This window comes from Saccostrea echinata, unplaced genomic scaffold (assembly GCF_033153115.1).
Source record: "Saccostrea echinata isolate AGI-Se365-2 ecotype Australia unplaced genomic scaffold, CSIRO_AGI_Sech_v1 ptg000012l, whole genome shotgun sequence".
NCBI classification, from domain to species: Eukaryota; Metazoa; Mollusca; class Bivalvia; order Ostreida; family Ostreidae; genus Saccostrea; species Saccostrea echinata.
Genome location: NW_026889761.1, coordinates 16335319 through 16358262, shown reverse-complemented (window position 1 = coordinate 16358262; position 22944 = coordinate 16335319). Strand labels below are relative to the sequence as shown.

Genomic DNA, 22944 nt, shown 5'->3' with positions numbered 1-22944 from the left:
GGCATGGATAAGTGCGATTACTTCACATTGTGCTGAATTATCACCAATCAATTATCACGTTAACCAGAGCTGGACTTTTTTGTTATTTAATTCAAGAAGTAACTGTTTGGTCACAAATCAGCTAGCTATTGTATATAGTCCCAAAACGTTCAGATGAATGCAATTGCTCTGAACAAGACACCTCCTGGAAAGCGATTGTCCATGCATTGATTTCAAAACCGCTCAAAGTTGAAAACTACAAAGTGCGATTTTTTTATGGTTGGGAAAAAATGCTCATCATTTCTAGAATAGCACCCAGGTTTTTTCAACCCTTGGAAAATAAAGAAGGATAACTCTTCCGCTCGGATCTTTTAATTCAAAAAATTTTAAATGCATTTTATATTTTCCATTTATATATATATTTTCAATTTCTTTATTTCACTTTGCTAACATATTAAGATACATTCTTATTGTAGACTTTCATGAAATGTTATCCGTCTGTTTTCAAGAAATAAAGTTTTCCCAGTTTTTTACGCTTATTTTTTGTTGAAAATTAAAAAAATACTAAGACATATTTCTTGTCATTTTTGTTTTTATAAACATTTTATATTAGCAAACGCCTGCCTATAATATTAAGCTTATGAAAAAAGAATTATGCAAGAAAAAAAATTGTTTTTGTATTTCTCATTAAAATAATAAAAAAATTATTAAAATTACACTTTAATATACTGAAAGGTGGGGGTATTTCAAATCCTTCTAATTTGGGTACATAAATATGTAGGAGAAGTTTCGTTTGGTATCCCATACCACCTTAACTATGAATTATATATGTCTTTCAACATTTATACACATTTCAGCTAGTTTGAAATTTTTATATGACATTTTTATAATATTATAGTACATCAATAAATTGCTCTTCACAAATTTTATCAAAATTTCAGTAATACATGGTTCACAATTTACACGACATTTCATTTTATATTTAAATATTTTCAGAGCTATATAAGAAATGAGTATGTTCAACATTTCAGATAGCTGAGTTTCTTCAAAAAAACCAATTACTATATTTTTCCAGCCAATATTGAACTTCAATGATTGGCTTACTTTTTTCCATATATACAAGGAATCATTACACTTATATAAAAGATGTTCTATATTTTCTATTTCACCACACTTGTGACAGAATCTATGCACTTCAGTATTCCATTTACTAACATTCAGATTATTATTCAACAGTTTATGTAACAGTTTATAATTAAAATCAGCAATTTGTCTATCAAACATTTTGGTAATTTTCATATGAAAATTTTTTGGCCATATTGATCTAGGAATATCAAATAGATCAGTCCAGTATTTTACAGTTACAGGTTGTTGAAATTTCTTTGCTCTCAATATGTTGTAGAAAAAGGAGGATTTCTGATTCTCAAAATTACAATAAATATCTCCATAAAATAAAGCAAAATGATAATATTTAATGTTGACATGCTGAGCTTTTCTACATTCAAAAATCTTAGAGTATTTGTTAAACACTGATTTCATTATGAAATATTCACAGAATATATTTCTTTTATCTAAGATTTTTTCTAAGAAGTATGAAATATCTTGTAATCTTCCATTTTTATCAAAAAGATCTTTTGTGTATAGAACTTTTAGAATTTTAATTTGTGTTTCTTATATATAATATACAATATAGGTCTTTCATGATGATATATGCAGGTATTCAAGCTCAAAAGTCCATTGAAACAATACAAATCTGGAGCAGAGCAAACATGGACCTATAAAATCATCAGAGGTGGGATCAGGTGCCATGGAGTAACCATCTCCTGTCGACCGGTCCCACTCTCATGATCGAGAAAACAAAAAAAAAAAAATCCGTAGATAATTCAGTGTGTAAAAAATTGGCGAACAGATTGAAAAACTTCAGTCAGCATTCGACTTAATGATAGATTGTATTTGCTGACAAGATCATTGTATCGATCATGGAACTTACAAAATGATGACTTTAAACGAGACTGAAACTATAAATATTTTTGTTTCATCAATTTGTTTGTCAATAGGTTGTCTCGTTTTAGAAATTGTACTTACGTAGAGCATTCTCTTGCGTATTGAATCAAATGGGAGATGAAAACCCCATATGCAGGTTATAAAGGTATATTGCTTCCTAAGTGAGGGAAGTTGACGATCGAAAAGTTGAAGTCATCGCATTTATCATAAAGTTTTGCTGTTAGGTTACAGTTAAAGTCTTTTTCTAATAAATTATCCAAATATGAAACAGATGTGTCAGACTCTGTGGAATCTTTTATTTCAAGTTCACTTGTATATATCGAGTCGACATATGAATGGAAGTAACTATTCTTAATTGATAACACGTCGTCGATATATCTAAATGTCGAGTTGAAGGCCACAGCAAGTGTCTTCTTCTCATTATAAGGTTATGAATAAATTCTGCTTCATATGAATAGAAAAATAGGTCTGCTAATAATGGGGCGCAATTGGTACCCATGGGAATTCCGACAGATTGTTGGAAGACTTGTTCTCCAAAAACTACATATTGTCAATCAGAAAGTCCAGCATCTTTCTAAAATTACTATAGTATCTTTAGAGTACTTATGTGTACAATCAAAATGTTTTTTAACAAAATAATTTTGCAAGTGACCAATGACAAGGTAAGTAAATTTACGAGTTCCATTTTTATTGAAAACGCAGTTGTTTAAGAGGCCAAAAAGCCTGGATTTTAATTCATCGTGGGGGATAGTTGTATACAGTGTATAAAAGTCGTACGTTTTGATGTTATTGAATTCGGTAAAATTTTGTAATTTCAAATTTTCTTAAAGTTCATTAGAATTTTTAAGAATCAACATCTGATTTACACCATTTCTTGAATATATTGTTGTACGGTATTCCTGAAGTTTCTCCTTCACTACTGTTAATATTTTAGTGACGAGTAAAGAAAGAGGCTTGGTAGAAGATTTACTGGAGCCCGCTATGTATTTTTATTTGTAAGGATTTTATTAAGTTTAGGAATCCAGTATAGGTATGGTAATTCAATTTCATTTTGATTGTTGGGAATATTCAAAATATTTAAAACTGACATTTGATTTTGAAGAATTTCCTCCTTAGAAAGGGAGCTATGGGTAAAAGTTTGACTACGACTTGCAGAATTTAATCCCAGTTCCTCTATAATACAATTAAATAATGAGCCTTACAAACAAAGATAATGTTGTTACATGTACCTGCTTTTTAAGCTAGGACCAGTACATACTGATCGTGTAATCTATCTAATTCATTTTTTCACTTTTGAATTATTGAAGACAAAAGGAGAGAAGGTTTTCATATTGTCCCTCATTCGCTAAATGCGAGTTTTTAACATCCATCTGATACCTTCAATCCCTTCTGACAAAGTGTCAAGGTCTTCTTTTTAATATTTGGCGATGCGCCTGGCGTGATCGTCCACGGAACTCATAATATTTATGAAATATTAACGAAATTATGGCGCCAGTTGAATGATCGGGGTTCCCTAAATTTTGGCCCTTTAAATAAATGATTTGAGGTCCTCACACATTATAATTTTAGCAAAGAGTCTTTTAGAGTAGCATCTAGCACTTTCCCATATAATTCTTTAGTTAGTGTACCTATATTTTGAGACAGTCCATATGACTTTCTATCGTCCACTTCCCTTATTTATGTAGCAATATACTCAATCACTGCATATGGTGTTTATGTCATCCAGTTGATTCCATATGCTCGTTGTACTAAAAATTTCTAAAACGAGAAAGTCTACTGTCAAATAAGTTAAGGGTATAAATAATCTCGTTTAAAATTGATACAATCATTTTGTTTACAAATACAATCTGTCGTAATATCGAATATTGATTGAAGTCTTCCATAGGTTAGGCCAATATTTTCATACTGCATTGTCTATGGATTACTACGTTTAACCGATCAAGGCAAAGGGCACACGGCGCGTGTGACAGGTCGACAGGAGATGCTTACTCCTTCATACCACCTGACCTCCATCTGATGTTTCCAGAGGTTCATGTTTGCTCACAATTTGTCTTATTCAATTACTATTTTGAGCATGAGTACTGATTCTGTCTCTTCACACTTCATGTAGATTCGAATTTTGAATTCAAGTTCCCCAGAGTTCGTAAAAGGGAGGGGGTTCAAAGTTTTACGTAAGACAATAGAGGAAAAGTCTTTAAAATTCTACTTCTTAAGATTTATACTGTATTTTAATCTTGAAGTTCGTATCATCTGTGTTACATTTTTTTATCCAATCCAATCTCAATTTTTGCATTCAAAAACTGACCTTTATAAGGCAATTTATGAAATTAGGAAAGTATTACAATGAAGCACTTGTGCAACAAAAATTACCCAGATCACATTTCATCCTGACAAATTGATATGAAGATTTATGTAAGAACTTGGGGTTTTTTAAATGTAGAAATAGGTCTTCCCTTCATCGAGTTTCAATACAGCATATATAACGAATGTTACTTATCAATAACAATTAGTCTACTTGTTCTGGAAGAAGTCTATGTATAGTTTTTCGATAATTTTTATCCTCTTAATGGTCCCACGATAATCCAATTATCTGATTTATTGATTGTTGTTTAACGTCCCATTCGAGACTTTTTTTACTCATATAGAGACGATCGATCCAATATCTGCACAGTGGTTAGAGCGTCTGCTCTAGAGTCGCGGAGTAAGGAGCTGATCTTTAAGTCGCGGGTTGGCCGGTAGGTGTTGGCACGAAAAAGATCCCTCACTGCTCAATGGCCCTAAGTGCCGAGTATAGATATATATTTGCAGCCCTCCACCGACAAGTTTCCATATGAGTGAGAAGTTCTCGAGAGGGGCGTTAAACAACAAACAAACAAATCGCTTCTCTGTGAATGCCTTAAAAATCGACAACCCTTTTACTATCCCTATCCTAATGCAGAAAAAGACATATGAAAAATAAAGATTTGAATATTTCTTTTTAATTTTTTTATAATACTTCATGTACATTTTTCAGAATATAGATTCCTTTTTGCAACATATTATATATGTATAGATAAAGTAATGCAGACTTAAACAAAAGGATTTATAGAAAGTCTTTGCATAGTTATATCATATAAGATTTATTATTAATTTTTTTATTCATTTTTATGCTCTATACTGATTAAATGTTATTGAATGCACATAATTTTAAGAATTTTTTTTTTTAAATAATCTGAAAACTAATCAGCTGTACAAAATACTGGCTTAACAGACTGCTTCTCTTGATCCAAAATTCAATTTTAAACTTCAATATACATGTATATATTTCTAGCGTGTAGGGTAGTGTGTGGAACAAAATAAACATTTACATTTATGACATATAACCATATCTACAGAGCCTTATAATTCTAACCTTGACAAAACCTTGACAAAGAATCAAGCCTTTTGGATGGAAATTGCAGATACTGCATAATATATTTCATTTCATTACATTTTCAATTTATTTGTTGAATAAAATTTAAATTATATTTTTTCACAGCGTGAAACGATACTAAAATGATATTCTCTCACAGTGTGAAAGGATATCAAAGTAAGTAAAAATGATTTCATAAGATAGAGATAGTAACTAAACCATCTTGATAGAGATAGTCCTCCCAAATCCATGTTACAATGTTTTCAATCTCACAAATGCTAAGCTTTGACATTTCAACCGCTCAGCTATGACGTCACAGCCTATGACACTGAGTTAAGAAAAGATAGAGCAGAGAGAAATCAAAGAAAATGTAATAAACAGAAAATTCAATGTTTTGTAGTTAGCTATGGAATTTATTTCACTCGTGAGATAGTTTTTTTTTTTTTGGTGCTTCTCACTCGTGAAAATTTCAAAAAATCCTGTCCTGAAATAAATTCCATATCCAACAATAAACATTGAATATCCTCTATATACATGACTACAAGATTCGTTTAATCTTTTGTTTCTTATAAATCTAACACCCAGAGCAATAAAACAAAGTCTAATTTTAGGAAAAAATATTTAGAAATATGTTTTCACTTTTTCAGAAATACGCATCCTGCAAATTGGACAAGACTGTAATTGATCGGCGCAGTCTTGGCAAGTGGCCAGATGACCACATGGTCGGAAAGTGACATTTACTTGAGAATTAAGACAGATTTTACAGAGTAACTGATTTCTTATTCTATCCGCATCTTCACTCAATGTTTGTACTTCATGACGAAGAAACTCACAGTCTGGAGATAAACGTGAATGTTTTTCAGTTGGATCGTCATTTACGCCGATGGACATAACAATTCCACAATGGAAACATTGCACTTTCTTTTCAAAGCCTAAATATAACAACAAAAATTTTAGAACACATAGAAAATAAAATCAAAATAATGAGATTAAAAAAATACTTCCACATCAATTTAAAAAAAGGTTTGTGTGCTGCAATATATATATATATATATATATATATATATATATATATATATATATATATATATATATATATATTACATTGTTTATTTCAAAGCTACATGAATTATCATTGTTGCATACAAAAAGGCCTATTTATCAAATTTACTAATAATTTAACAAATAGTAATCAGTCTGGTATAGTGACTTCCTTTCAAAAGTTTTATTTTTTCAAACATTTGGTACAATCAAACAAGAAAGTTTTTTAAATGTGTTAAAGAGATTAAAATTATTGAAATATTATTCAAACCTTTATAGTACAATCCAGATTTTGCAATTTCTGGGGCCTTTTGTGAAAGATAATTTTTACAGTCTTGAAAGGACGATGTACGTAACTTTTCTGTTGCGTATTCAGGAAATCGCGAGGTGGAAACTAATTTTTTATTTCTATGGACAGGTTCATAAGAGCGATTTTCCAACTCCAGTTTTTGTCTCATCAATAACACGTGCCAACAGATTGGATTGTCTTTAAAATGTTCTTCCAAAGCATTGTCCCATTCAGACCAATTGTCTTTTTGAACTCCACAGGCGAAACACGAGGTTTTCCTATTATAACCTGAAAGCGAAATGTCATTTTTAAATATGATATACAAAAATTATTTTCCTTATCATCTTTATTTTTTTTATTTATACATAATTTTATTCACAAAAAGTGAATGGGATCTGGCAGCAGGCATAGCCTTGTTTTAATTCAAACAAAACTGTTAACGTTGATTTTATTCATTGTATATATGATATGAATATATTCCAAGTTTAAAATGTTCAAATAAAATGTCCCTTCTAAACCCTATAGGTAGCTGAAGAAATGTAGCGTTATGGTTTTACATTTTAGTCTTTGACCATAGCGCTACAGATCCCGTAATGCAAATATTGTGCAATTCACGGCGCAAAATTTTCTACGCACTTTGGGGATGTATTTCGCCACCTTCCAGCATTGGTCAATCAACTACCTTTCATTCCTTAATTCTAGACATATTCTATAACCATCCTGTACAATATATCCAACTCCTCACCCTTTCTAGTCGTCTTTACAGACCAATAAAATCGCTTGTTTTGAATTTGTTGGCATAAAATTTACAACAAGCGAGCAGCTACTCCGTAGGTTAACACTATTCAATTTGGGGAACATGGCTCAAACATAATTCAGAATGTATTTCATACCCATTTAGGTCTACATTTTTTTTAAAGAGATGCTAATGTGGATATTGCATATACAATAAATTCATGAAAAACCTACAAAAAATTAAATATCCTATCCTCAGAATGCTTAAGTTTAAGATTATGCAGAATTCGCTTGTAAAGATATCTATACGTTATATTTTGCGTTTATTAGAACTGTTTTGGAATATTCCAATGTTGTTTGGGACAACTGCTCTGTAAAAAAGACTCCAAACTTTTAGAATATATTCAAGTTGAAGCAGGTAGAATTATCACTGGATTATGAAGTACTGTAACTCCTCTCGTTCAAAATTGTATGAGGAATTAGGCTGGGATCTTTTACAAACAAGGAGGAAGGTTCATAAGTAGATATTATTTTAAAAAATTATAAATGGCTATTCTCCTCAATATTTGTTTGATTCGATTGAACCTTATCGCCCATCAAATCATTCCTATAAAATGCAAAATTCAGAATTCCTTACATTAGAACTTCATCTTGTATGGGTAGTTTTCAACAGTTAACAGTGGAATACCTTGCCAGATTGTGTGATAAATGCTTCTAGAATATAATCATTCAAGATTTAGTTCTATGCTTATTTGTGTAAAACCAGACCATAATGAATAACTATTTTGAAGACTATACATAAAATCTTATATCGTAATATAAAAGTTTGAAAATTGTTTTGCTTGGATCCAAAATTAAATGTTGGTTTAACCTACATAGAAGTAAATTTACTTCCTTTTATCTGCAAAATATATCTGACATTATGTGTGTTTTTGAATATTTACTTTCGTTTTGAATTATGAAAAAAGCTAATTTAACATTACAACAATATTACACTTTTTAAAACAGGCCCCATGGAATCTCACATCCACAAGTACGTTCTTTCTAGTTTCGATTCAATCATCATATACAAACCTTCATAATAATATCCTGCATCAGACAAAACATTCGCCATTTTAAGAAGGTCATGGGGAGCGTCATTGAACGACAGAAATCTTGTTCTAACATCCCTGTAGGCTGGGTATCGAGTATTAAAAGGTGGTCCAGAGCTAGTTGAATACTTTAAACTATAATCCAGATATGTACCCGGTGGTTGTTCCAAGCAGTACATTCTTACATTTAATGTCCGTAATTTCTGTACTATCTATTTTTAGTTCAAACACAATGCAGTATTTTTAAAAGATTACGACACTTGACTACATCAAAGCTGGGGGTTTCAAATTTAAAGGGAGAGTACAGCGCATTTCATTAAAAAAAAAAACCGACTAAATAAAATTTTCCGATGGAAATATTTTTGCTACTCCTTAATGTATCTTTCAGATACATAAACTATCCCATATAACCTTTCAGAAAATTGCGTTTCATATTTAAGTAATTTTGATTATCTCAATAAAATTAATAATTATTTATGGCCCACAAAAATATAAATCGCAACGTGTTAGTGTTCCGCCCTCCATGATTTCACACCTACTTACCAACAAAACAGCATGGCGGATAAGAGACGGATAGGCCTGCTACTTGACAGAGCCGGTCAAGCAGTCATTCTACGATAAATGGACCAATTCAGAGTAAAAAACATGAAAAAAATAATTGTTTCAAATAGCAAAATGAACATCATAATTCTCTAAAGGACCTATCAGTGAACTTGAAAACAAAGAATTAAACAAAGAATTGCGCACAAATTTGATACCGTTAACTTTTTACAACAATTTCAAGATACCATTGATTTCAAGGTAATGTTACGGAAGTTAATGCTTGATCAAGCCTTATCATTTTTAAAATAAAGCTGAATTTGACCAATTATTCGTTTCTGATGTTCAGCAAAGAACGCTAAAGTATGATTCCTCGCATGAATCCGAATTTAAATTAAATTTTCGGGGAAAATATCGTTACGGAAGTTACTCGTTACGGAAGTTAATTCCCAGCAATAAAAGTCAAAATTCTCTTCAATAGTTAAAATCAAGGTTTGTTTCAGGATATTAAACAAAAGTATGAAGCATTTCGCTCCCAAAATAATCAAAAAAAATTATACCTTAAATGCAAAAACTCTCCTGAATTACCGTTAAGGAAGTTAAATTTTTAAGAGAGACAACTGTTTTTGTCTAATTCATTTTGTTATGTCGAAAATGTAATCGTGTAAAATAGCTGACTCGCAACTAGAATCGATGATATAAGGTTCCGTGCTCACTTTCGGATAAGTTTCAGTTCTTTTTGAAATCTGCATTCTATGCGTGAAATTTAAAACTAAATCGTTACGGAAGTTAATCGATTTTAAGCGACATGCTTATAAATTCGCATGAAAGGAGATCTATGCATTTGTTTGCGAGAAGTGGTTTGATTTCTTTTTATATTGGATAAAAGACACACACATTCATTGCACTCTATTCGGAACGATTTTACGGCTGAAAATTTCATTTTGAATTTTGTAAATAAATGAAGCGACATTAAAAGATTTGCAGTGGGATACGTTTTTCAACATTACATTATGTTCATATCAAAACTTTAACTGCATATATATCGATGAATATTTACAAAACTATGTGTGTATTTTAAGTCTTAGGGTTGAAATCGACCTTTAAATTTATAATTAAGATATTAAAACGGTAAATTTGCAAGTAACATAAAAGACTGAGAGAGAGAGAGAGAGAGAGAGAGCGACCATGCCAATTCTCTGGCCAAAATTTAATTGGGAGATCAATATGATCGTTGGATGAGGAATGAACGGGAGATGGACAAGGCTCGCGAAGATTCTCCTCTGCGGGTTTGTTGATATATGCGCATGTTGTTCCTCACATAAAAAATAATCAGTGCAAAAAATAGTTTAAAAATATACCTATGGTCTATGAATTTTCTTGTCATTTAAAGTGCAAATTTTAATGGAACTGACCTGAGTATTTTTGTAACATTTTGCCCAGTAACATATGGTTTGTTGGTTTTCCCTTCTCGGGCCCTCATTATTATATAGATTAATAATTTATTGGAAAAATAGATATTTTGCTTTTGGGAATTGCTCTTTTATATATATATATATATATATATATATATATATATATATATATATATATATATATATATATGTATATATATATATATATATATATATATATATATATATATATATATATATATATATATATATATATATATATATATATATATATATATATATGAGAAGCCTAGATGGTATTATCCTATGGGACAAGATATTCCAAGAGTTCTATGATGTGAGCATACATCATTTTTATTTACACAACTCTGTCTATTTTTTGGATAAACTCAGTATTATTTACGTAATTCTTCGTATCTATTTGAAAATAGTTACATGTAAGAGAGGAACCTGATCAGTGAGTATCAAATGTATAAATTTGACAACTATCTTTTTCTTACTGGGTAAAAATTTCCGAATAAATAATCTTATCTATTTCAAGCTACGAGGAAGTAAATCTAGCCATAGGTATTATAGACGATACATAAGGGTACGTGTATAATCGCATTTCATCAACAAATAATCACATGGTTTTCAATCAACCACCATTTATGACAGATAACGATCACAACTCAGAGGCCATTGGTTTAGTTCGGAAATACGGAAGTACAGGGTATTATTTTATCAGAGTGTACATTAGTTGGCTTATCAATTTTCCACACACGTATTAAACATTCTTTATCAGCATTTCCAAAATATTACAATCATTTCGTACTTTTCCAAGATCGAAGAGTTTCCAAATCAATTCTAAAAAGGTTTCAAGAACTTTATTTATTTATTTATTTTTGTTTGTTTGTTTGTTTTATTTTTATGTTTTATTTATTTTTTTATTATTATTATTTTTTTGGGCTTATTTATAGTATCCATCTTAATCGCAACAAAGTTTAACATTAGACATTGGACAAAAATGGCGAGAAATAATGGTTAAAGTATTATTGACTAATCAGAACTCTCTTAAAAATTCTATAAAATCATACGTAAATACCTTGATTTATTAAATTTTTTATGAATTTTTTTGTGCAAATGTAGGGAGTATGAAGGGAAACCTTATTTTTTGAAGGTAATATGATTTTAACTGCGTTAACTTTTTTTTATTTCTGATTTCTGCAGTGGGAATTTACCCCTTTTGTTACACGCTTTAACGATTTCTGCCTTTTTTGTAAGATTAATGTTTTTGATTCAGAACAAAACAAATATCTAAAATACAACTTTTTTTTTTTTTAGATTCTTATTTCATATTTTCCGTGGAAAGGGGAGTATTAGCTGTCAGTCTTTCTGCATGCCTGCCAGTTAATTTAACAATATACTTGAAACATTACTTAGACATCTGTATACATAGAGTATAGTCAATGTTTTGTAGTTGGATATGGAATTTATTTCACGAGTGGGACAGGATTAATTTATATATATATATATATATATATATATATATATATATATATATATATATATATATATATATATATATATATATATATATATATATATATATATATATATAATATATATATATATTCACGAGTGAGAAGCACGAGTGAAAATATTTTTTTTAAAAAATCCTGTCTCATGTGTGAAATAAATTCCACATCCAAATACAAAACATTGAATTTTCTGTTTATTGTACATTTTCTTTGATTTTCCCTTTGCCTCTGTCTTTTCTTAACAAAGTGTCATACTGGCTGTGACGTCATAATTGAGTCTTCGAGATGTCATAGGCCATGTAGCTTAGCAGTTCTAACATGGATTTTAGCAACATATTTGGGAAGAAATTGACAGTTTTAGTCTCTATCAATTGCAAGACGGTTAAGTTACTATCTCTATCTTATGACAAGCCAAAAAATATGGGGGTTTTTCTTACTTTGATATCATGTCACACTGTGACAGAATTTCACTTTGTTATCCTTTCACACTATGACAGAATATCACTGTTGCAAATGTAATAAAATCCCACCTTACCTTTGAGCTGCATGATATCAATATCGCATGTTACTTGTATCTTTATAAAGAAAATAAATTGCAAGTAGAAGAAAATAGAACGCAATTAACGAAGGTCTCAGTTAAGCCTATACGTTTTTCTTGTACATTCATAAAAGTAGCCAATAGAGCAAATCAAAATGTTGAGTACCCTATACGGAAAATAAAATTTAACTAAAAATTATCCTGAACAAATAAGGAAAAATATATCATATTTTCCACATGCAGTTGAAAATCAATGTTATGATCGTGCAAAGTCAAGGCTATTGAAAAAGCATTATTTAATTTAATCAACGGAAATTTTTTATTTCTCACGTTGTTTAATGTTTATGGCATGAATATATATACACGTGTAGAGAAATGAATGTTTGTTTTTTGGTTTTTTTTTTAAATATTCTTAATTAATCAATCTTGCGTCGTTTTGTATTCGTTGTAAGTTGATATTATAGGTTCTGGTAAATTAACTCAAAGATCGTTTCACGTGTACTCTCCACTTTCATTATGATTCTCGACTCTGCTTAAATATGCTTATCGGTGAGTTTCTTGTAAGAGCTGTTGTAAGGAATCCTTTTTCAAGAGAAATTAAAATATCAAGGAACTTTATTAAACGTTAGTGAAGTTAAATGCTGGCGCGTATATAATTAGCAGTTGTGTGAAAGTTGCGTAGTTCATCTGTTCCCGTCTTGATCCCCTCGGGTATATAAAAAAAAATTCCCGTTTTGTACAATTTTCAAAAGAAAATCAAAATGAAATTTCCCAATTTATCCAAACAGCATCCATCATTTCCAGTATTTGCTGTCGGTGTTAACTTTTTTCTATCGATCATTTGACACTTTTTAATGGCACCTCTCTTCTTCTTTTTTTTTGGGGGGGGGGGGGGGGGCTGTACTTACTTGGATATAGCTCATTATTTTCATAGTTCTCAGGGTTTTTTTTTTATTTGACTAGCCCGTAGTTAGCCTGTAATTTGTCATGCAATCAATTTCAACTTCATATTGAAAATTAATAAAGGACATTAGCTACAATGTATCATGCATTGTTTTAAGAATTGCGCACACAATAGCTATTTAAAGTCACCCAACCTTAAAACTTGGTCATGGAGTGTACCAAATCCAAGATATTTGCTATCAACAAAAACTCTTTGTTTTATTTTGAGCATATTTCATTGAATGAATAAAAGGATCAGAAACAAGCTAGTTTTTACAACTAACTGGTTTTTCTCCTTAAATATAACAGTAATATGTATGTATATATATATATATATATATATATATATATATATATATATATATATATATATATATATATATATATATATATATATATATATATATATATATATATATAGTGACCAATTCATCAAGTAAAACCCTTTGTTAGATGTGTCAAATATGATTGTACTAATTTTGGTAAAAAATTATTCATCTAGAAATTACACATAACATAAAGGGGTGTTTATGCATTATTCATTCTACTTTATTCTGGGTTGTGAGGATTCATTGTTGCATGGAAATGAACTTATAAGTTCAGTGAATCACATGCGAAAACCGAAGCATAGCTTGTACAGAATAGTTTGCAACTCCTGCGTGCATCACCCAACATTTAAGATTAATATTGGTGACACATCCTTAGAAGTGATTCAGTTTAAAGGTGTTTAACATGAAATACCGTATGGTCACCCAGGTAATAACTAAGGTCTCAGGATTTCTTGAAATTTTTTTCGTGGGAAGGGGGTACTGAAAAATGTAAAAACTAACACATTGTAGTAATGTGAAATCGTTGACTTTCGATTTTGTAGGCTTAAATATTTGGTAGTTGCAATAAATTCAGAGTAAGAAATTTTAAAAATCCTTATATTAACTCGATGTATTACAGAAAAAACGAAAACGATGGGTGTAGAAATGTCGATTTTCATACAAGTTACACGTATTTCTTATAAACCATTTGCGTTGGGACTGAGTAGATGGGGGGGGGGGGGGTCTGTAATTTCTAGGACAACGTACTTTTTGAAAAAAAAAGAGGCGCTTTAATTTTCCTTCATCAATACCTTTCGTTTTGCGAAAAATTAGGAGGGGGACCAAGACCCCCCCCCCCCCCGGCACAGCTTCTGATATATTTTACAAGTATTATATAATAATTTATACATGTGAGTGGATCTAGGTTTAATCGGTGATGTATATAATCAATGATTTGAAGAGGGCGAGTAGTTTTGAACTCGTTCCGATTGATGAGCACTGCATGTATGCAATTAGCACTGGGAGTAACCTATTGTTGGTGCTATTGTTCCTTGACATGCATGAAACTTTTCGCCCCTGGAGAGGAAAAATTTTACAGATGATATACAAACAAAAAAAAGTGGATGCTTGAATTGATACAGGAACGTATATGTATTTGGACATATTTTGATTGTAAATGATGGAAATATTAAAATTCTAAAATATAAAGAAATTTTAAACTTTCTATGATGTTAAAAATTCTACCTGGTCCTTAAAATGATGCTTACCATGATAGAAATACCCTGCGGACGCCAGCTCCTCGGCACAATTTTTCAGCTGATCTGGAGCACTATCAAACGATAATTTGCGGGTTTTGACGCTTGCATACGCAATGTTTTTCACTTTTGGAACATTGTGGGGCACTGGTGATGACTCAGCCATCAGGCATTCAATATAATACTACTTTTTAGTATCTTCTTGATTTACATGTATTGATACTAAATATAGAAAAGGGAATTTCCAAATCCATGTTTATCATTCACGAAAATGGACGATGCAGTGAAAGAACGGCAACTCTCCCATACCCATAGGATAATCGTTAATTACGTTATGTACAATGAATGGATTTTTAGAATGTTTATGATTGTTTCCCATATATATATATATATATATATATATATATATATATATATATATATATATATATATATATATATATATATATATATATATATATATATATATATATATTGATGTGCAGTTTTATCTATAATGTTATTTGATGGTGGGTTTTTTTTTTTGGTCTTGTTTTTGTTTGTTTGTTTATTTGTTTTTATTTTTTGATTGATCATTAATCTCTTTTCTAAAAATATTTGTTTTGTTTTTGTTTTTTTGTTTTTTTGACATTTTGACAATAAACAAAAAACGATGTCTAGCAGAATCTTTTTTCACTGGGAATATGAAAAAATGGCAATCATGAGTTTCCAAGAATTCTTATGCATGTATTAATTATACCTGTAAATAGCATTATCCTCAGTTGCACGTCTCTCGACAGATTCGGCTTAGCTGGACTTTAAATTCATGTCCGGAAACTCTCACTCAACTTCTGAACTTCGGCCAGATTTAGCTATTGATATACACCTTAGGGACATTGCTGATCTTTCAAATAAGTTATTATTATGTTTAAGCTACTCACAAGTACTTTTATGCTCTATGTTGTAGCATATTCTTAAGCAAAATTTACTATTTCTACCACCATTTCAATATTTATAGCCCTGTAATCAAATTCAGGAAACTAATTACGATTTTCTTTAATTCACGCGCCCCCATCTGGGAAGTATGCACTTCTTGTAAAAACTTTTTTATAAATATTTTTTGGTAAATATTTTTTTTAAATATCATAAATCAATTAACTGATGAGAAAATGAAAAACAAATTTGAAAAAAAAAATTATAACAAAAAGATATAGAATAGAGAAACTTTGTAAACAATATATTTATAACTTTTATATACGTTTCCAGGAAGGAATTCTAAGGAACATATGAAAAAATAACATATCAATTCCCCAGGTGCACTTTCAAACACAACCACAAGTACGTTTTTTTTTTAAGTTGGTAATTCCAACTTTAGAATTTGCTTTTCCAACTTTAATCTTAGATTTTCCAACTTTAAAGTTGAATTTTCAAACTAAAGTTGGCATTCCCAACTTGAATCTTAGTTTTCCAACTTTAATCTTGGATTTTCCAACTTTAAAATTGGCTTTACCAACTTTAAAGTTGGTAATTCCAATTTTGAGGTTGGCTTTTCCAACTTCTAAGTTGGCTTTTCCAATTTTAATCTTGGCTTTTCCATTTTTTACGAATCATGTATGTTTTATTCGTATTGTTGCTGGACTTGTGTGTTGTTGTTGTTTATAATTACAATGGAAAGAAATGATTAAATTATGAAATTATGATGAAAGAATGAATAATTTTTATCGTGTTTTCATATACAGAAATGATACATTTCGTACAGTTGTCTTTGTAACAGGAAAAAAAAAAGATCAAAACAAAATATGGTCTCATATGTTTTATAAACTCATTCTCAACAAATTAATGTATGTCTAATCGCTGTGGTTGAAATGCTCTCATTTAAGGAGTTGTATGAAGTTATTCTCTATAAAATCATATAAGATGTGCAAAGAGAGTATAAAGGCATTTGAAGTTGTAAGTAATATGTAAGGTCATAGGGAAGGTCAAGATCAAAAATAATTGACACAGTTTAGTTGCTCATCAATTTGTTTCAATGTATTAAGTTTGCATTAATAAAGTTGATGATAATATTAAATAAAGGAAAGGTTTTGTTTTTGTTTGTTTGTTTATTTCTTTAAGCCAAAGGCTCATCAGATTTGAAACACAATATAGAGCATACAAAATAAAGCATTTATCCAACTGTATGATATACAAAACAAGGATATAGATATCAAATAATAACTAGAAAGTCTGCTATTGCAAGCAATAGCGTATGTCGCCCAGAACTGGCTTTATTAGAAATTGTCTAAAAGTGTTTTATTCTGTTGTCGTTGTTAAAGAAGCTTTTAAAAACACATGGTCCAGTTGGTGGGATTGGAGTACCGACTCTTGGATTGTAGAGGATTTTTTTTGTGCGGAGATAATAGTTTTGACAGGCAGGATTGGTGATTAATAAAAAATTTGATTTCCTCAAAAACCTCTCTTTTGTTTTATTTCTGATTGATGAACATGAAATACATCAGAACACAGATGTTTATACATGTAACTAACACTAATATATCCGGAGAATTGGATTGTATTGAAGAAATAATATCGCTAGTTTTTAGTCACTACTGATACCGGAAATAATTTAACTAATACAAGTGGTTTATATTAAGATGAAGTAATCGTAAATAAGATGATTTACGCAACAGAAAAAGCATCACGGCAGCGGAATATAAACTCATATATTAAGGAAACTTGATTTACAAAAAGTAAATTTTATATCTCTGTTCATCAGTACAGAAATTCGGCGATTAACTAATTGAGTCAAAGGCAAGCACATTTTCATGAAAATTTATTTTGGGTATTTAGTAGATTTAAAGTTGATCAGAGGTTGAATTCGGGTTAAGAGAAATATTTTATGTTGTTGATATTCTGGGTGAGGCGCGCGCGGGCGTGTGTAGGGGGGAGGGTAGTAAAAATGTTCAATAACTTTTTTGACTTTACATTAATAAGTTAACAGAATTTTATTTGAAAACTGCATGTGAAAATTAAGCATTACTCAAGAACCAAAATTATAAGAGAAAAACGACACATCAAAAACATACTTGCTGCATACACTATAAGAAATGTCAAAAATTGTGGTTTTAATATATTTTATGATAGTTGTGCAAGTTCATTTTATTTCTTAAAATAAGGTAGCAATGTTCAATAAATGCATAGCTTGTATAATCATACTGTAAAAAGAAAGAAATGTCGTTTTCTTATAATTTCGTAAAGTATTATCTGTTAATTGGATTTTAAAATACATTGCATCATGTCATGAAATTGGCATCAGAAATAAATGGAAATTTAAATTTATGTTTCTAAATAGACATTTCATTTTTCATCACTAAAGTAATACACATTAGCTAAGCTTGTACAACCATCACCTCGTAGCAGTCTATTCAGTACTTTGATTAAAAGAAACCTGATAGCATACAATGGTCGCGTGACCGCGACTTTTCTTAAATCATTTGTTCCTTACCTGGCGTCAGCGACAAACTTTGAAAAAATAAAATATGATGCACAACTAGGGTTGGTGATTTTTATTTCTGTAAAGTTTCATGAAGATTTTGAAAGCCATCTACGAGAACGCTCGAGTACAAAACTAAGGTGAACCAAAATACGACTTCTTTCCAGTGGCTGAAGCAATGGACCTGCTCCAATTTTTTTGTGGAAAAAACCTTTAAAGTTTCCAAAAGATTGCTTTCGTAGTTACTGAGAAAAATAGAAATTAAAGAATTTTCACTTTTCGTCCGTTTCCATGGCAACGGTAGGGATTTAGAAAATTTGAATGTTGACTGCACACTTAGAGTTTCTAATCATAATTTCTATAAAGATTCATCAAGATTGTCCAGGCGACCTCTGAGAACATATGTGAGCATAATACCTTTTTTTCTGTTTTGTTTCTATGGTAACTGTGTTCGGCCAATTCCAGGGTTTTTTATAAATAGAAATCACTTTGACACAATGCAAGGAATTATCCATTAAAGTTTCAAAGTGATTGCTTGAGCAGTTACTGAGAAAATCAAAGTTTAAGAATTTTCATTTTTCCTTTGTTTCCATGGCAACGATTGACAATTTGAAAATTTTAAATGCGAATCGCACAACAACAGTTACTGATCATCATTTCCACAAAGTTTCATGGTGAATGTTCGAGGGACCAGAGAGAACACTCCTGGACAAAATTCGTCACTTTTCGTACGTTTCCATGGCAACGGTAGCCACGTTGAAGCTGAATTTTTTTTCCACATATATGCAGATGGTCATCATCTTTTATGGAAAGTTCCAACAGCAATGCCCCAGCCATCTGCGAGGAATTCCCCGGACAACGTTTTCATGCGTACTATAGCAATATGTCGCCCGACTTCGTTCGGGGCGACATAATAATGCACTTTCACTGTATATTCAAAACCCACCTCCACATGAACACCTGACCCTGGGGCCACATATTTCACAATTTCTGTAGACGCATCCTTGATCATCATAACCATGCACTTAGTTTATCTGCTAAATACCTAGGAGCAAAGATGAAGATTTTCAAAGGAATAATGCCCTTTCACTATTTTATCAATAGACCCCCCTTCCGCAGAACCCCTATCCCTGGGACCACAAATTTCACACACTTTTGGAGGAGGCATCCTTGATCATCATAACTATAAACTTAGTTTATCTGCTAAATACCTAGGAGCAGAGAAGAAGCTTTTCAAAGAAATAATGCATTTTCACTATATAATCATTAGAGCCCTGCCCTAATACCAGAACCCCTGCCCAAGAGGCCAAGATATTCACAATTTTGAAAGAATTTTAAGCGCCTTTGCTCATCATAGATCATAACTATAAACTTGGTTTATTTGCTAAATACCTAAAAGCAGAGAAGACGATTATTTAAAGAAATAATGCAGTTTCACTAAATAATCAATAGAGACCCACGGCCGCCGGGCCCCATTCAGCAGAACCCTCACACTGGGGCCGCAAATTTCGAGTTTGAAAGAGGCATCATTGATCAACATAACCATACACCTAGTTTATCTGCTTTATATACAGGGGGAGAGAAGAAGATTTTAAAGAATTTATGCATTTTGACTATGATCATTAGAGCCCATCCTAACTCCAGAGCCCCTGACCCTGGTGCCATGAATTTTATAATTTTGGTAGAAGGCTCAATGCGTATTACAATCATGCCAACAGTTTGACTACTTGATGTCCAGGAGTAAAGAAGAAGATTTTCAAAGATTGCACTCATTTTGATTGTTTTGGCCCCATGGCTACCCCAAAAGCCCAAGGGGGGCAGGGACCATGAGATTCACAATTTTGTTCTCCTTCACTCTTAGATGTTCTATGCCAAAATCGGTTGAAATTGGTTGAGCGGTTCCAGAGAAGAAGCTAAAAATGTTCAAATGTTAACGGACGACGCACGACGAAAGACCAAAACGGATAGCAATTATAGGCCACCTGAGTGACTCAGGTGACCTTATAAAGGAAAAGTTACGGAAAAGGTTCTAAAAGCTCAAATTAAGTAAGAAAAACGAAGATTAAAGTAGGAAAAGTCATCTTAAAAGTTGGATTTACCAACTTTTAAATTGGAAAAACCAAGACTATAATTGGAATTACCAACTTTCAAGTTGGAAAAACCAAGATTTAAGTTGGAAAATGCGAGATAAAAGTTGAAATTATGAACTTAAAAAAATATTACGTGGCACCAATACGTACGCTTTTGTAGTACATAGTATTTAATAGCAAATAATTTCTTGAAAAACAGACTATAGGAACTCTACCGTTACCATACTTTGTCCTGTGACATACGATTTTAAATATATAACCCTCTTTTACTAAAGAAACATTTGTAAATATGGTTTTAAAGCATTTTCCAACATATTTTTTTTACTGATGCGGAATAGGGGTTTTCGTCAGTCTCATTTATTACAGTCGGAATAACAGTTACTATTGTCCTTTTTTTAATTCATTTTTTTTTACATATCAAGCAGTAAAAAATGTTAAAATTGTTTCTCCAGGTTATTTACTGTAATTGTAATTTGAACTTTTGGAAACTCTAGATAAACATTGAATAAGCAGCTTGGGATTGACATTTGAAATCAAAATTGAAGAACAATACTGAATAATCTAAGGTTAGAATTTTTATTATGTGTTCTTTAAAGAATGAGTTATAAAGACCAAACAAAAAAAAAATACACAGGAAATAATGAGTGTGCATTTTTACTTCTTTTAATTACACGTACACCATGTAGATAGGATCAAGATTTAAGTAGTTGATTTTTTGTAATAATTCACTGATATACATGTACAGCTTGATTTCATAGAAACTATGTAAAAAGTGTGTATCCTCTTCTTAAACCTAAGTTTTCTGGTGTATCCAGTGTCATAAAGCGATCGATTTTTTGCCGAATCCTTTCAAATTTTTGGAGTTCAATGGCAACTCTTTGTTTCGCTCGAAGTTCGTCCTCATCGATAAATTCGGCACTGGCATGAGGATCAAATCGCCTGTGAGACACCCCTAGGATATTTCCAGACTGACGTGGGTTAAATTTAGGAAGCTGTAAGGGCATGGGTCTGGGAATGGTTGCAATCGAATGCCTCTTTCGAGAAGGTTGCTGACCTGATGGTCGAGCAATTCCTGAGGAGACTGAATTCCGTTTTTGCATGTGACTTCGAGGTTTTGAACTCACAGATTCTCTTTTTTCTAAACTCGTATGATGTCTTTGAAGAGATGGGTTGAACTGCAAACTCTGAGATCTTTCAGATCTAGAGGGCAGTTTTACTTCAAAGTCAGTTTCGAAAACATCTTCTATTTCCGCTTCTTCGTATATAGTGGGATCGGTTGATTCATTGGTCACACTAAGCAAGGGAGCAGATTGTGATTTGTGGAATGCAGAAGGTTCTTTGGAATCTGAAGTTCGACGCATCGGTAAAGTGTTCATATCCAGTTCTGGCATCGACTCTCTTCGACGCTTTTCGAGTTTGCGTTTTAATAAAGCACAGGTCCCATCGGTGTGCTGATCAGTTTCATAACGACGTTCGTGCATCTCTTTAAACATTTTTGACAAAGACAGTCTTGGTCTGTTCATGTCAATTTTCTTCTGAAAAGACATGTTCTCCCTCATTTTCTTCACAGAACGTGCCAGCTTGGTAATCCTATGAAGATCCGGCTCCTCGTTTCTGTGTTCATTCTCCTCTATTCGTTGTAATGGAAAAAGTGATGGTATTTTAGCCTTTTTCTCGTCCTTCTTTGAAATAGCCAAAAGTATAGACGGAATGACCTCCGACATTCTTCTGTATTCCCCTAACAGGTAGGAATTCACATTGTCTGAATCTTTTCCTTCTGGTAATGATGTTCCTCTTTGAAATTTCGGTTTTTCCACAGTTCCTATTTTCCTTTGAGGCAAGCGTGAAGCTGGAGGATTTTGTGGAGACACAAGAGGTGGTATAGAATCAACTGGAATTTGCCGTCTTCTGCTTTCCTTCCACTCATCCCTTACTTTGATACGTTCCTTCTCCAACTGCATTTCACGCGTGCGCGACCGAATGTGGATATTATCTAATCTCTCCTGGAGCAGTTGATCTTCTTTGTGATTAACTAACAGCATTTTCTCCAGGTATTTTGGAGGTCTCCTCTTTTTCTTGATTGGGTCTGACATCTTTCTGTAAATTCTCAATCTTCAAACACTCTCTGAAACATCATGTAAAAGTTCATCATTTATTAAGAAGAAATGAAACATTCAAAATTTTGCTTGAGTGCCTTAACTCAATTTTTAGGATTGGCTTTTATTTCTTCACAAGAAACATACAAGGCCATCAAAGATGTAAGTCTGGAAAATTATTCCTCTCTATATATAGTCCTGATCTGACTAGAATTACTTTAAAAAATTTCGGGTTATCACATAACTCTAAACTATTGT

General features: G+C 31.7%; 2 protein-coding genes across 2 annotated transcripts; both read right to left on the bottom strand.

Annotated features, from left to right (window-relative positions):
* Positions 1 to 5594: 5594 nt before the first annotated feature.
* LOC133186030 (baculoviral IAP repeat-containing protein 2-like) lies at positions 5595 to 8717 on the bottom strand. The gene is made up of 3 exons (XM_061321308.1): positions 8514 to 8717; positions 6687 to 6992; positions 5595 to 6306 (listed from the first exon to the last, which is right to left on the bottom strand). Exons 1-3 carry the CDS (start codon positions 8707 to 8709, stop codon positions 5996 to 5998), a joined length of 813 nt encoding a protein of 270 aa, XP_061177292.1. The 5' UTR covers positions 8710 to 8717; the 3' UTR covers positions 5595 to 5995.
* Positions 8718 to 21351: 12634 nt separating this feature from the next.
* Positions 21352 to 22713, bottom strand: LOC133186028 (uncharacterized). The gene has a single exon (XM_061321307.1). The coding sequence runs from the start codon at positions 22681 to 22683 to the stop codon at positions 21352 to 21354; it is 1332 nt and encodes a 443-aa protein (XP_061177291.1). The 5' UTR covers positions 22684 to 22713.
* Positions 22714 to 22944: the final 231 nt, after the last annotated feature.